This window comes from Salmo trutta, chromosome 20 (assembly GCF_901001165.1).
Source record: "Salmo trutta chromosome 20, fSalTru1.1, whole genome shotgun sequence".
Lineage (NCBI taxonomy): Eukaryota > Metazoa > Chordata > Actinopteri > Salmoniformes > Salmonidae > Salmo > Salmo trutta.
The window spans coordinates 2,478,243-2,493,496 of record NC_042976.1 but is presented as its reverse complement, the minus strand read 5'-3'; the positions used below and the strand labels follow the sequence as shown (position 1 = coordinate 2,493,496).

The window sequence follows — 15,254 nt, the reverse complement described above, 5'->3', positions numbered from 1 at the left end:
CCTCCTGTCCTCAGTAGTAATTCCTCCTGTCCTCAGTATTAATTCCTCCTGTCCTCAGTAGTAATTCCTCCTGTCCTCAGTAGTAATAGTATTAATTCCTCCTGTCCTCAGTAGTAACAGTAGTAATTCCTCCTGTCCTCAGTAGTAACAGTAGTAATTCCTCCTGTAATCAGTAGTAATTCCTCCTGTCCTCAGTAGTAACAGTAGTAATTCCTCCTGTCCTCAGTAGTAATTCCTCCTGTCCTCAGTAGTAATTCCTCCTGTCCTCAGTAGTAATTCCTCCTGTAATCAGTAGTAATTCCTCCTGTCCTCAGTAGTAACAGTAGTAATTCCTCCTGTCCTCAGTAGTAATTCCTCCTGTCCTCAGTAGTAATTCCTCCTGTCCTCAGTAGTAATTCCTCCTTACCTCAGTAGTAATTCCTCCTGTCCTCAGTAGTAATTCCTCCTGTAATCAGTAGTAATTCCTCCTGTCCTCAGTAGTAACAGTAGTAATTCCTCCTGTCCTCAGTAGTAACAGTAGTAATTCCTCCTTACCTCAGTAGTAACAGTAGTAATTCCTCCTGTCCTCAGTAGTAATTCCTCCTGTCCTCAGTAGTAACAGTAGTAATTCCTCCTTACCTCAGTAGTAACAGTAGTAATTCCTCCTGTCCTCAGTAGTAACAGTAGTAATTCCTCCTTACCGTGCTCTAAGCACCACGTAGAGGAAGAGAGGTAAGAGGTCATCCATGGACAACAGGAAGTTCCCCTCTAGCAGGGCTTGTACTTCCTGGGTCAGCTCCTCAAAGGTACGCTGGATCACCTGCAGCTTGTCTGACGGGGTGAAGGTGGTGCTGCGAGAAGTAAACAAACAAACAAACAAACAAACAAACACACAATGAGTGAGAGAAAAAAGACTTATAATACAAGACTATATCTGCCTCCCAAATGGGCCCTGGTCAAAAGTAGTCAACTATAAAGGGAATGAGGGTCCATTTGAGAGGTTGCCTGAGGGATACGACAATGTAATATGTCACACTGGAGCATCCCTTACCTGATCTGTTGTAAAGTCTCCACTGCAGAAGCAAAGCAAGCATCTTTGGTGCTGGGAAGGACCTAATCGCAGAAATATATCAGAGGTTTGAGTAACAGACATTTATCAAGTGGACTACATTGATGAAAAGGAATAGGACAGGAAATATCAAGAGGGGGAAAAGGTACTATAACATCCCCTGTAGTAATACACTAACAAGGTTTGTTTGTTATTCAACTCATGGGATCAAGCTACCTCGGGAGGGATCAAGCTACCTCGGGAGGGATCAAGCTACCTCGGGAGGGATCAAGCTACCTCGGGAGGGGATCAAGCTACCTCGGGAGGGGATCAAGCTACCTCGGGAGGGGATCAAGCTACCTCGGGAGGGGATCAATCTACCTCGGGGGGGATCAAACTACCTCGGGTGGCATCAATCTACCTCGGGGGGGATCAAGCTACCTCGGGGGGGATCAAGCTACCTCGGGGGGGGATCAAGCTACCTCGGGGGGGATCAAGCTACCTCGGGGGGGATCAAGCTACCTCGGGAAGGATCAAGCTACCTCGGGAGGGATCAAGCTACCTCGGGGGGGGGATCAAGCTACCTCGGGGGGATCAAGCTACCTCGGGGGGATCAAGCTACCTCGGGGGGGATCAAGCTACCTCGGGGGGGATCAAGCTACCTCGGGGGGGATCAAGCTACCTCGGGTGGCATCAATCTACCTCGGGTGGCATCAAGCTACCTCGGGGGGATCAAGCTACCTCGGGGGGATCAAGCTACCTCGGGAGGGGATCAATCTACCTCGGGGGAGATCAATCTACCTCGGGAGAGATCAAGCTACCTCGGGGGAGATCAAGCTACCTCGGGGGAGATCAAGCTACCTCGGGGGGGGAGATCAAGCTACCTCGGGGGGGGGGGATCAAGCTACCTCGGGGAGGGGGAGATCAAGCTACCTCGGGGGGGGGAGATCAAGCTACCTCGGGGGGGGAGGATCAAGCTACCTCGGGAGGGGGGGATCAAGCTACCTCGGGGGGGGGGGATCAAGCTACCTCGGGGGGGGGGGATCAAGCTACCTCGGGGGGGGGGGGATCAAGCTACCTCGGGGTGAGATCAAGCTACCTCGGGGGGGATCAAGCTACCTCGGGGGGATCAAGCTACCTCGGGGGGATCAAGCTACCTCGGGGGGATTAAGCTACCTCGGGGGAATTAAGCTACCTCGGGGGAATTAAGCTACCTCGGGGGGATCAAGCTACCTCGGTGGGATCAATCTACCTCGGGGGGATCAAGCTACCTCGGGGGGATCAATCTACCTCGGGGGGGGATCAAGCTACCTCGGGGGGGATCAAGCTACCTCGGAGGGATCAAGCTACCTCGGGGGGGATCAAGCTACCTCGGGGGGGGATCAACCTACCTCGGGGGGGGATCAAGCTACCTCGGGGGGGATCAAGCTACCTCAGAAGATCAAAGATCACAGATTTCCTAGAAGAGCTAAAGAAGATCAACTGCACGAGGACAAAAGGCTACATAGTAAAGAAAGAGTTCCATATGGGTAAAAGCAAGATGGATTCTAAGAGATGGTTCAGAAGACTGGAGAAAAGCAGGAAAGACCTGTCACATAAGAAGAGTGTAGAGATCTAGAGCCCACCTGCTGCTTCTCTCCCAACACAGAGATGGAGACAGGCCAGAACTTCCTGAGAGATAATCACAGACGATTGACATTAATAATCACAGAAGGTCGTTTTTACTATAAAAGAGGTACAGAGGATCAGTTACTGATCAGTGTACAGAGAAGAATTCAGCTGTAGTTAACCAAGACACAGTGTTGGTTTAATATCTGTCTGCTCCTGAGTAGATACAGCTGTAAGACGGTGTGTGTGTGTGAGTGTGCCTGTGCGCTTGTGTACGTGTGTGTGTGTGAGTGTGCCTGTGCGCTTGTGTACGTGTGTGTGTGTGTGTATGTATGTGTGAGTGTGCCTGTGCGCTTGTGTACGTGTGTGAGAGATGGCCAGTTTACAGAGGAGAATAGAGTGCAGTGATGTGTCCTATAAGGACAATTGGTGGCAAATCTGATGACTGCATGGTAAAGAACAACTTGCCGCTGGAGAGCACTCGTACCTGTCGATCTATAAACCACATCTCCGTAATCTAGCATGGGGAGGATGGGCATCTGAATCAGGGTTAGTTTGGCAGCTGGGGTGAAAGAGGAGTATTTACGATAGAGGAAACCAAGTCTAGATTTAACCTTAGCCTGCAGCTTGGATATGTGCTGAGAGAAGGACAGTATACCATCTAGCCATACTCTCAAGTACTTGTATGTGGTGACTACCTCAAGCTCTAAATCTTCAGAGGTTGTAATCACACTGGTGGGGAGAGGGGCATTCTTCTTACCAAACCGGTACTACTTCCGGTTTGGAGCGAGCAGTCACACTACGCTTCACTCCACAGGTAATATTACACTTCACTACATTACAACGGTTTGATTTGTTTGATCCGAGCAATTCTTTTCTTAGCTAGCTACATAGCCGTCTTTGTATCAAAGATAATCGTGTAGCTTAGAGTAATTATCGAAGTTAGCTATCTTCGTCCTCCTAACGTAGTCATCACTGCTAGCTAGCTAGTCAACACTGCTAGCTAGCCAACCAGCCAACTTCCACCGACTAGCAGCACTGTAGAATCTATTACATTACAACGGAACGACTTGACTAGTGTAGTGTTAGTGAGCCAGCTACATAGTTGTCTTTGCATCTAAGATAATTGTGTAGTTTAGAGTAATTATTAGTAACTAGCCAGCCGCGACGCCAGACTTAGTCAACACACCTAGTCTTCATTAACCCACTGCTAGCTAGCTAGCCAACAGCTAGCCAACCGTTACCGACTAGCAGCGCTGTAGATACCAATACTTTACAACGGAACGATCTGACTAGTGCAGTGTTGGCTAGCTAGCTACATAGTTGTCTTTGTCATAGCTTGATAATTGTGTAGTTTAGTAATTACCGAGGTTAGCTAGCCAGCTATTGCCGTCCCCCGCGACGCCATTTTTTCCAAACCCAGCCAACTAGTAACACTGTAGAAACTAAATACATTACAAAGGAACGTCTTGATTAGTGTTATGTTACCTAGCTACAAAGTTGCTTTTGTATCATGACAAGGTGTAGTACTGAAACTATCGAGGTCACCTAGCCAGCTACACCTAGCCAGCTACACGGTCAAACAAAGTCAACAACGCAGCCACTGCTAGCTAGCCTACTCCACCAGCCAGCAGTACTGTATCATTTTCGTCATTTTAGTCAATAAGATTTTTTGCAACGTAAGCTTAACTTTCTGAACATTCGAGACGTGTAGTCCACTTGTCATTCCAATCTCCTTTGCATTAGCGTAGCCTCTTCTGTAGCTTGTCAACTATGTGTCTGTCTATCCCTGTTCTCTCCCCTCTGCACAGGCCATACAAACGCTTCACACCGCGTGGCCGCTGCCACTCTAACCTGGTGGTCCCAGCGCGCACGACCCACGTGGAGTTCCAGGTCTCCGGCAGCCTCTGGAACTGCCGGTCTGCGGCCAACAAGGCTGAGTTCATCTCAGCCTATGCTACCCTCCAGTCCCTAGACTTCCTGGCGCTGACGGAAACATGGATCACCACAGATAACACTGCTACTCCTTCTGCTCTCTCCTCGTCTGCCCACGTGTTCTCGCATACCCCTAGAGCATCGAGCCAGCGGGGTGGTGGCACTGGAATCCTCATCTCTCCCAAGTGGACATTCTCTCTTTCTCCCCTGACCCATCTGTCTATCTCCTCATTTGAATTCCATGCTGTCACAGTTACCAGCCCTTTCAAGCTTAACATCCTCATCATTTATCGCCCTCCAGGTTCCCTTGGAGAGTTCATCAATGAGCTTGACGCCTTGATAAGTTCCTTCCCTGAGGATGGCTCACCTCTCACAGTTCTGGGTGACTTTAACCTCCCCACGTCTACCTTCGACTCATTCCTCTCTGCCTCCTTCTTTCCACTCCTCTCCTCTTTTGACCTCACCCTCTCACCTTCCCCCCCTACTCACAAGGCAGGCAATACGCTTGACCTCATCTTTACTAGATGCTGTTCTTCCACTAATCTCATTGCAACTCCTCTCCAAGTCTCCGACCACTACCTTGTATCCTTTTCCCTCTCGCTCTCATCAAAAACTTCTCACTCTGCCCCTACTCGGATGGTATTGCGCCGTCCCAACCTTCGCTCTCTCTCTCCTGCTACTCTCTCCTCTTCCATCCTATCATCTCTTCCCTCTGCTCAAACATTCTCCAACCTATCTCCTGATTTTGCCTCCTCAACCCTCCTCTCCTCCCTCTCTGCATCCTTTGATTTTCTCTGTCCCCTATCCTCCAGGCCGGCTCGATCCTCCCCTCCTGCTCCGTGGCTCGACGACTCACTGCGAGCTCACAGAACAGGGCTCCGGGCAGCCGAGCGGAAATGGAGGAAAACTCGCCTACCTGCGGACCTCGCATCCTTTCACTCCCTCCTCTCTACATTTTCCTCTTCTGTATCTGCTGCTAAAGCCACTTTCTACCACTCTAAATTCCAAGCATCTGCCTCTAACCCTAGGAAGCTTTTTGCTACCTTCTCCTCCCTCCTGAATCCTCCTCCCCCTCCCCCCCCCCTCATCCCTCACTGCGGATGACTTCGTCAACCATTTTGAAAAGAAGGTTGACGACATCCGATCCTCGTTTGCTAAGTCAAGCGACACCGCTGGTCCTGCTCACACTGCCCTACCCTGTGCTTTGACCTCTTTCTCCCCTCTCTCTCCAGATGAAATCTCGCGTCTTGTGACGGCCGGCCGCCCAACAACCTGCCCACTTGACCCTATCCCCTCCTCTCTTCTCCAGACCATTTCCGGAGACCTTCTCCCCTACCTCACCTCGCTCATCAACTCATCCTTGACCGCTGGCTACGTCCCTTCCGTCTTCAAGAGAGCGAGAGTTGCACCCCTTCTGAAAAAACCTACACTCGATCCCTCCGATGTCAACAACTACAGACCAGTATCCCTTCTTTCTTTTCTCTCCAAAACTCTTGAACGTGCCGTCCTTGGCCAGCTCTCCTGCTATCTCTCTCAGAACGACCTTCTTGATCCTAATCAGTCAGGTTTCAAGACTGGGCATTCAACTGAGACTGCTCTTCTCTGTGTCACGGAGGCTCTCCGCACTGCTAAAGCTAACTCTCTCTCCTCTGCTCTCATCCTTCTAGACCTATCTGCTGCCTTTGATACTGTGAACCATCAGATCCTCCTCTCCACCCTCTCCGAGCTGGGCATCTCCGGCGCGGCCCACGCTTGGATTGCGTCCTACCTGACAGGTCGCTCCTACCAGGTGGCGTGGCGAGAATCTGTCTCCGCACCACGTGCTCTCACCACTGGTGTCCCCCAGGGCTCTGTTCTAGGCCCTCTCCTATTCTCGCTATACACCAAGTCACTTGGCTCTGTCATATCCTCACACGGTCTCTCCTATCATTGCTATGCAGACGACACACAATTAATCTTCTCCTTTCCCCCTTCTGACAACCAGGTGGCGAATCGCATCTCTGCATGTCTGGCAGACATATCAGTGTGGATGACGGATCACCACCTCAAGCTGAACCTCGGCAAGACGGAGCTGCTCTTCCTCCCGGGGAAGGACTGCCCGTTCCATGATCTCGCCATCACGGTTGACAACTCCCTTGTGTCCTCCTCCCAGAGTGCTAAGAACCTTGGCGTGATCCTGGACAACACCCTGTCGTTCTCCACTAACATCAAGGCGGTGACCCGATCCTGTAGGTTCATGCTCTACAACATTCGCAGAGTACGACCCTGCCTCACACAGGAAGCGGCGCAGGTCCTAATCCAGGCACTTGTCATCTCCCGTCTGGATTACTGCAACTCGCTGTTGGCTGGGCTCCCTGCCTGTGCCATCAAACCCCTACAACTCATCCAGAACGCCGCAGCCCGTCTGGTGTTCAACCTTCCCAAGTTCTCTCACGTCACCCCGCTCCTCCGCTCTCTCCACTGGCTTCCAGTTGAAGCTCGCATCCGCTACAAGACCATGGTGCTTGCCTACGGAGCTGTGAGGGGAACGGCACCTCCGTACCTTCAGGCTCTGATCAGGCCCTACACCCAAACAAGGGCACTGCGTTCATCCACCTCTGGCCTGCTCGCCTCCCTACCTCTGAGGAAGCACAGTTCCCGCTCAGCCCAGTCAAAACTGTTCGCCGCTCTGGCACCCCAATGGTGGAACAAGCTCCCTCACGATGCCAGGACAGCGGAGTCAATCACCACCTTCCGGAGACACCTGAAACCCCACCTCTTTAAGGAATACCTGGGATAGGATAAAGTAATCCTTCTAACCCCCCCCCCCCTTTAAAAGATTTAGATGCACTATTGTAAAGTGGTTGTTCTACTGGATATTATAGGTGAATGCACCAATTTGTAAGTCGCTCTGGATAAGAGCGTCTGCTAAATGACTTAAATGTAATGTAATGTAAATGTGTGTGTGTGTGTGTGTGTGCCTGTGCGCTTGTGTACGTGTGTGTGTGTGTGTGTGTGTGAGTGTGCCTGTGCGCTTGTGTACGTGTGTGTGTGTGTGTATGTATGTGTGAGTGTGCCTGTGCGCTTGTGTACGTGTGTGTGTGTGTGTGTGTGTGCCTGTGCGCTTGTGTACGTGTGTGTGTGTGTGTGTGTGTGAGTGTGCCTGTGCGCTTGTGTACGTGTGTGTGTGTGAGTGTGCCTGTGCGCTTGTGTACGTGTGTGTGTGTGTGTGTGTGTGTGTGTGTGTGCCTGTGCGCTTGTGTACGTGTGTGTGTGTGTGTGTGTGTATGTATGTGTGAGTGTGCCTGTGCGCTTGTGTACGTGTGTGTGTGTGTGTGTGTATGTATGTGTGAGTGTGCCTGTGCGCTTGTGTACGTGTGTGTGTGTGTGTGTGTGTGAGTGTGCCTGTGCGCTTGTGTACGTGTGTGTGTGTGTGAGTGTGCCTGTGCGCTTGTGTACGTGTGTGCCTGTGCGCTTGTGTACGTGTGTGTGCGTGTGTGTGTGTGTGTGCCTGTGCGCTTGTGTGCGTGTGTGTGTGTGTGTTAGGGTTGGGCGCAATGTTCCCTCTGAACTGCGCACGTGTGCGGGCGTGCAGTAGCCTCCGAGACTGCCGCTGCCGAGCACAGAAGAAATATCAGCCCATGGAGATTGAACTTCACTCAACTTCCTAGAGTTTTCCCCTATTAGTTAACCTCTCTGGCGCATGTGGGACGAACTCGTCCCACCTACGTAACAGCCACTGAAATCCAGTGCCGCGATTTTTGAATCGTTAGAAATACTATTACTTCAATTTCTCAAACATATGACTATTTTACAGCTATTTAAAGACAAGAATCTCGTTAATCTAACCCCACTGTCCGATTTCGAAAAGGCTTTACAACGAAAGCAAAACATTAGATTATGTCAGCAGAGTGCCCAACCAGAAATAATCAGACACCCATTTTTCAAGCTAGCATATCATGTCACATAAACCCAAACCACAGCTAAATGCAGCACTAACCTTTTATTATCTTCATCAGATGACACACCTAGGACATTGTGTTATACAATACATGCATGTTTTGTTCAATCAAGTTCATATTTATATCAAAAAACAGCTTTTTACATTAGCATGTGACGTTCAGAAAAAGCATAACCCCCGCAAACTTCCGGGGAATTTACTAACAGTTTGCTAAATTACTCACGATAAACGTTCACAAAAAGCATAACAATTATTTTAAGAATTATAGATACATTACTCCTCTATGCACTCGATATGTCCGATTTTAAAATAGCTTTTCGGATGAAGCACATTTTGCAATAATCTAAGTACATAGCCCGGCATCACAGGGCTAGCTATTTAGACACCCACCCAGGTCAGCCTACACCAAAATCACATTTCCTATAAGAAAAATGTTCTTACCTTGCTTGTTCTTCGTCAGAATACACTGCCAGGACTTCTACTTCAATAACAAATGTTGGTTTGGTCCCAAATAATCCATCGGTATATCCAAACAGCGACGTTTTGTTAGTGAGTTCTAGACACTATCAGAATGCAACATCACGGTCTTGCGCATGGCGCATTGGCGTGACAAAAAATTTCTAAATATTCCATTACCGTACTTCGAAGCATGTCAACCGCTGTTTAAAACCAATTTTTATGCCATTTATCTCGTAGAAAAGCGATAATATTCCGACCGGGAATATGCATTGAGCCTAAACAGCCGAATTAAATTTCTCCTCAGGAGCGAATCGTGCACGCGCCTCATTCAAAGGTCCTCTGATCCGCCACTTACCAAAGGCGATAATGTGTTTCAGCCTGAGGCTGCCTCGTCAACCTTCAGGTATTTCCCGGGTTCTGAGAGCCTATCGGAGCCCTGGGAATTGTCACGTTACAGCTAAGATCCTTACTTTTCAATAAACAGATGCAAGACGCACGACTCCTTGTCAGACAGAGTACTTCCTGCATGAAACCTTCTCAGGTTTTTGCCTGCCATAGGAGTTCTGTTATACTCACAGACACCATTCAAACAGTTTTAGAAAATTCAGAGTGTTTTCTATCCAAACCTGAACAATAATATGCATATTCTAGCTTCTAAGTTGGTGTAGGAGGCAGTTAAAAATGGGCACATATTTTTTCCAAAATTCTCAATACTGCCCCCTATCCCAAACAGGTTAACACTATCAACGTGTCCCTTCACTGTGGGAAATGTGATGCAATGTTATCCACTTTCAATGCAACATACAGAAACAAAACAAACTATGCAAGAGATTTTGTTTGTAGGCAGAACACATCGGAGTAGGATACTATTGGCACGACTCTACACAGACGGTGCGGCATAACCAATCAGAGAGCTGCAGTAGGCCTATATGCAAATAGACCATTGCCATATATGGATCTGTGCCATTCACTTTGAACTGGACTGTGTTTACAGCATGAGCGGTCGTGAATAGATGAGCTTGTTTTGAGATCAAAGCAAGAGCTGCATGTAGCCACGTGTGAACATGTTGTTTATACCCTATTCTGTGCTAGTTAGTGAGTTATTAGCCCAATTATAGATTATTTGTAGTCAGCAACGGGGGACAAAACGTGTACATTTCTAGACATCTTTGAAAAGCGAGTCAGGCGAAGAGCTTTTTTTTGTTGTCTTAAAGGGGCAGTGTTGTATTTTGAGACAGACTTGAATAAGCTCAGCAGCCAATAGGCAGAGGGCAGCATAATTTGTCTGATTCTCTGTAATAATGGTATGGGAATAATAATACATTTTATTTTTGTAAAGTGGTTTCTTGCATCAAACAACACAACGATATTTTCACAACAGCATTTTCAGTGGATAAACCGGTTAATGTCAAGCCCTGCATGTTTGTTTCTCATGGAATGTAGGACCTACATTGACCTACCACACATTGGCTGCTACTGAAGACTGAATGATTGAACAGTTGTTTTCTTCACTATTATTCTACAATGTACAAAATAGTAAAACAATAAAGAAAAACCCTTGTATGAAAACGTTTGACCGGGAGTATACGCCACGTGTCTGAACCGTTGAATTGTGACTCCACTTTGTCTCTGTACTGACCTTTTGCCTGTTTGATTGCCTTACGGAGGGATTAACTACACTGTTTTGTATTCGGCCATATTCCCAGTCACCTTGCCTTGGTTAAATGCGGTGGTTCGTGCTTTTCAGTTTTGCACAACTGCTGCCAACATTCGACTCCCTGAGGGGCCCCCCGGTGTTCAGGTTAAATGCGGTGGTTCGCAGTTTCAGTTTTGTGCGAATGTTGCCATCTAGTCACAGTTTTTGGTTTGGAAAGGTTTTAATAGTCACGGTGGGAACAACATCTCCTATACACTTCCTGATGAACTCAGTCACCGTGTCCGTGGATACGTCAATGTTATTCTCAGAGGCAATCCGGAACATATTCCAGTCCGCGGGATCAAAACAATCTTGAAAGAAGGATTCCGATTGGTCAGATCAGCATTGAACAGTCCTTACCACATGTACTTCCTGTTTGAGTTTCTGCCTATGGGAAAAGGAGGAGCAGAATAGAGGCATGATCTGATTTGCCGAAGGGAGGGCGGGGGAGGGCCTTGTAACAATGGTTGAGAGTTTTTGAAGTTTTAAGTGACACAGGCGATGTGTTGATAAAACTTGGTAGAGTTTTCCTCAGATTTAATTTATTACAGTCCCAAACTACAAATAAATGCAGCCTCAGGATATTTGGTTTCCAGTTTGCATAAAGTCCAGTGTAGTTCCTTGAGAGTCGTTGTGGTATCGACTTGAGGGGGACGATGACCGAAGATAATCATCTCGGGAGGTAAAGCGTTCGGCACTTGATTTTTTTTTTTTTACTAGCACTGACTGTTGATAATTACTTTGTTGAGGAAAATATGTACTTCATACGATTGTGATGTGTTGTTGTCTCACCTAGCTATCTTAAGATGAATGTACTAATTGTAAGTCGCTCTGGATAAGAGTGTCTGCTTAAATGACTAAAATGTACAGTGCATTCGGAAAAGTATTCAGACCCTTTACTATGAGACTCAAAATTGAGCTCAGGTGTATCCTGTTTCCATTGATAATCCTTGAGATGTTTCTACAACTTGATTGGACTCCACCTGTGGTAAATTAAATGTATTGGACATGATTTTGGAAAGGCACACACCTGTCTATATTAGGTCCCACAGTTGACAGTGCATGTCAGAGCAAAAACCAAGCCATGAGGTCGAAGGAATTGTCTGTAGAGCTCCAAGACAGGATTGTGTCGAGGCACAGATCTGAGGAAGGGTACCAAAACATTTCTGCATCATTGAAGGTCCCCAAGAACACAGTGGCCTCCATCATTCTTAAATGAAAGAAGTTTGGAACCACTATGGTGGAAATTACAACATTATTTTATTCACATTGATTTATATTCGAATGTATTCTTATTTGTACTTATTAGTAGTATTTATAGCCAGCAGTATACCACCCAGCATCCCACTGCTGGCTTGTCTCTAAAGCTAAGGAGGGTTGGTCCCTGGATGGGAGACCAGATGCTGCTGGAAGTGGTGTTGGAGGGCCATTAAGAGACTCTTTTCTCTGGTCTAATTTTTTTTTTATCCCAATGCCCCAGGGCAGTGATTGGAGACATTGCCCTGTGTAGGGTGCTGTCTTCCAGATGGGATGTTAAACGGGTGTCCTGACTCTCTGTGGTCACTAAAGATCCCATGGTACTTATTGTAAGAGTAGGGGTGTTAACCCTGGTCTCCTGGCTAAATTCCCAATCTGGCCCTCATACCGTCACAGTTTTCAATTGGCTCTTTCATCCTCCAGGTCGTTGCTATAAATGAGAACGTGTTCTCAGTCAATTTACCTGGTCAAAATAAAGTACTTTCACACTCGTCTGTTTTTCTTAGAGGAGCCTCTGAGGCTTAATTCCTTACAGTTGATTGACGACGGGGATAAAACCTAAAGACTGTGAAGTGTTGCCAGACAGACCCTCCAGTTTATTTCTCCCACATCGCAGAGTGAACACTGGACTTCAATCATTTGAGGGAAAGGACCTAATTAATAAATAAACAAGTAGTAAAAGACAGACTGCCACGTCCTGACCAGTAATTTATATAGTAAAAGACAGACTGCCACGTCCTGACCAGTAATTTATACCTGAATTATGCTTGGCTATACCTGAATTACGCTTGGCTAAGTCTGGTGATGCCACGTCCTGACCAGAAAAGGTCATTTTGTTATTGTAGTTGGTCAGGACGTGGCAGGTGTGTGTTTGTTTAGTGTGTTTCGGGGTTTATGTTCTATGTTTTCTATTTCTATGTGGGTTTTCTAGTTTTTCTATTTCTATGTTAGTTTTGGGAACGACCTCCAATTAGAAGCAGCTTCTAATTGGAGGCCATATTTAAGTGGGTGTATTTTCTCTTGTGTTTGTGGGTGGTTGTTCCATGTATAGTCATAGTACCTTACAGGACTGTCGTTCGTTTTCTTGTTTAGTTTAGTGTTCACGTTTAAAATAAAGTATAAGTATGGACACTTACCACGCTGCGTATTGATCCGATATTTCTTACTCTTCATCAGAAGACGAAGAATATGACACAGACATTTGGCACCATGTACATCTTACTGTCTGTTGCGTGACAGAACAAATTACCCTTGTATGATATTACATATCTGTTCTTTGTCACAGAGACTCAGGAGGACTAAAAAGAGTGGGAACCTAACCCTGCTTGTTTGAGCTCTCTGCATCACACTTCAGAGTGTGTGGGGGGGTCGACCAGCTTCATTATTGGAATAATTAATCAATATTAAAGTATGATTGTTTGAAGAAATCTAAAAGTCTCTTTCCTTTGAATCAGAAATATTCCACGACACCCCCCAAGACTCCTCCTAGAGCTGGCCGCCCGGCCAAACTGAACAATCAGGAGAGAAGGGCCTTGGTCAGAGAGGTGACCAAGAACCCGATGGTCCCTCTGACAGAGCTCCAGAGTTCCTCTGTGGAGATGGGAGAACCACCCAGAAGGACAACCATCTCTGTAGCACTCCACCAATCAGGCCTTTATGGTAGAGTGGCCACTCATCAGTAAAAGGCACATGACAGCCCGCTTGGAGTTTGCCAAAAGGCACCTAAAGGACCTGTTGAGGCCACGGGTTAGCAATGAACCCTGAGACGGGATTGCTAGCAAGGCTGGAAATTCAAAACATCAAAAATCTAATAATTTCAATTTCTCAAACAATCAACTATTTTACACCATTTAAAAGATAAACATCTCCTTAATCTAACCACATTGTTCGATTTTCAAAGAGGCTTTACGGCAAAATCATAAAGTTAGATTATGTTAGGACAGTACATAGCCACAAAAGTACAAACATCCATTTTCAATTCAAGGTCAGGCGTCACCAAAAGCAGAAACCAGCTAAAATTATGCACCAACCTTTGACAATCTCCATCAGATGACACTCCTAGGACATTATGTTATACAATACATGCATTTTTTGTTCCATCAAGTTCATATTTATATCCAAAAACCGCATTTTACAGTAGCGGTGAAATTCTGATTTTTTTCTTCTCTGAAATGCTTCCGGTGAACAACGTTACAATTTTCAAAATTACTATTCGAAAACATTGGTAAATTATAATATTGTCATTCAAATAATTATAGTTTAACATTTCGTAAATGATACTGTCTTGCCAGATTTCAAAATAACTTTACTGGGAAATCACAAGTTGCAATAAACCGGGTGCTGTGCTAAGAATAATAAGCTAGCCTAATTAGCTTAGCATCATCTTGTAACCATGTAATATCAATAATACTATTGTCAATAATCCATTACCTTTGATTATCTTCATCCATTGGCAGTTCCAGGAATTCCAGGTCCACAACAAATGTGGTTTCTTTTGACAAAGTTCATAATTGATGTCCAAATAACTCCAAGTTGTTCCATGTTGTTAGCGCTTCGGTGGCTACTAAAAAGTAGCGCGGGGGGGGGGGTGTGTGAAGTCACGGCGAAAAGTTAAAAAAGTTACAAAAATAATCTATTTATGTTTGTTCAAACATGTCAAACGTTGTTTAGCATCAATCTTTAGAGCCATTTTTAACGTGAAACATCAGTAATGTTTCAACCCGACCTCACCTGTGTCTAGAAAAACTTTTTTTAAAAATGTCTCGTGTCTCATGATTGCGCAGGTGCAGGCCATAATGGAAGTGACGACATCCCACGGACGTCAACTTCAATGCATTCTAATTTGCTCCCTGTTAATCATAGAAGCTTCAAACAACTTTATAAAGATCGCTGACATCTAGTGGAATCCGTAGGAGTTGCGAACTGAATCCTTTCTCACTATGGTATCTAATAAACAATGACACTAAATAGTACAGCCACAAAATTCTCATTTTTTTTTTAAAATCTATTTTTCTCAGGTTTTTGCCTGCAATATGAGTTTTGTTATACTTACAGACACCATTCAAACTGTTTTAGAAAATTCAGAGTGTTTTCTATCCGAATGTGTTAATAATATGCATATCCTAGCTTCTGAGTTGGTGTAGGAGGCAGTTAAAAATGGGCACATATTTTTTCAAAATTCTCAATACTGCCACCATGGCCCGTAGAGGCTAAAGGACTCTCCGACCATGAGAAACAAGATTCTCTGGTCTGATGAAACCAAGATTGAACTCTTTGGCCTGAATGCCAAGCATCATGTCTGGAGGAAACCTGGCACCATCCCTACGGTGAAG

At 46.2% G+C, this 15,254-nt stretch overlaps 1 protein-coding gene across 3 annotated transcripts in view; it reads right to left on the bottom strand.

The window, feature by feature from the left end:
- als2a (alsin Rho guanine nucleotide exchange factor ALS2 a) overlaps window positions 1-15,254 on the bottom strand; it is a 102,679-nt gene that overhangs the window by 1,581 nt on the left and 85,844 nt on the right. For all 3 annotated transcript variants that reach the window (XM_029702012.1, XM_029702013.1, XM_029702014.1), the window contains 3 exons: window positions 2,653-2,698; window positions 1,031-1,092; window positions 681-830 (listed from right to left, as the gene is read on the bottom strand). In XM_029702012.1, the coding sequence (XP_029557872.1) occupies window positions 681-830; window positions 1,031-1,092; window positions 2,653-2,698 (258 nt within the window). The remainder of the gene's footprint in view (window positions 1-680; window positions 831-1,030; window positions 1,093-2,652; window positions 2,699-15,254) is intronic.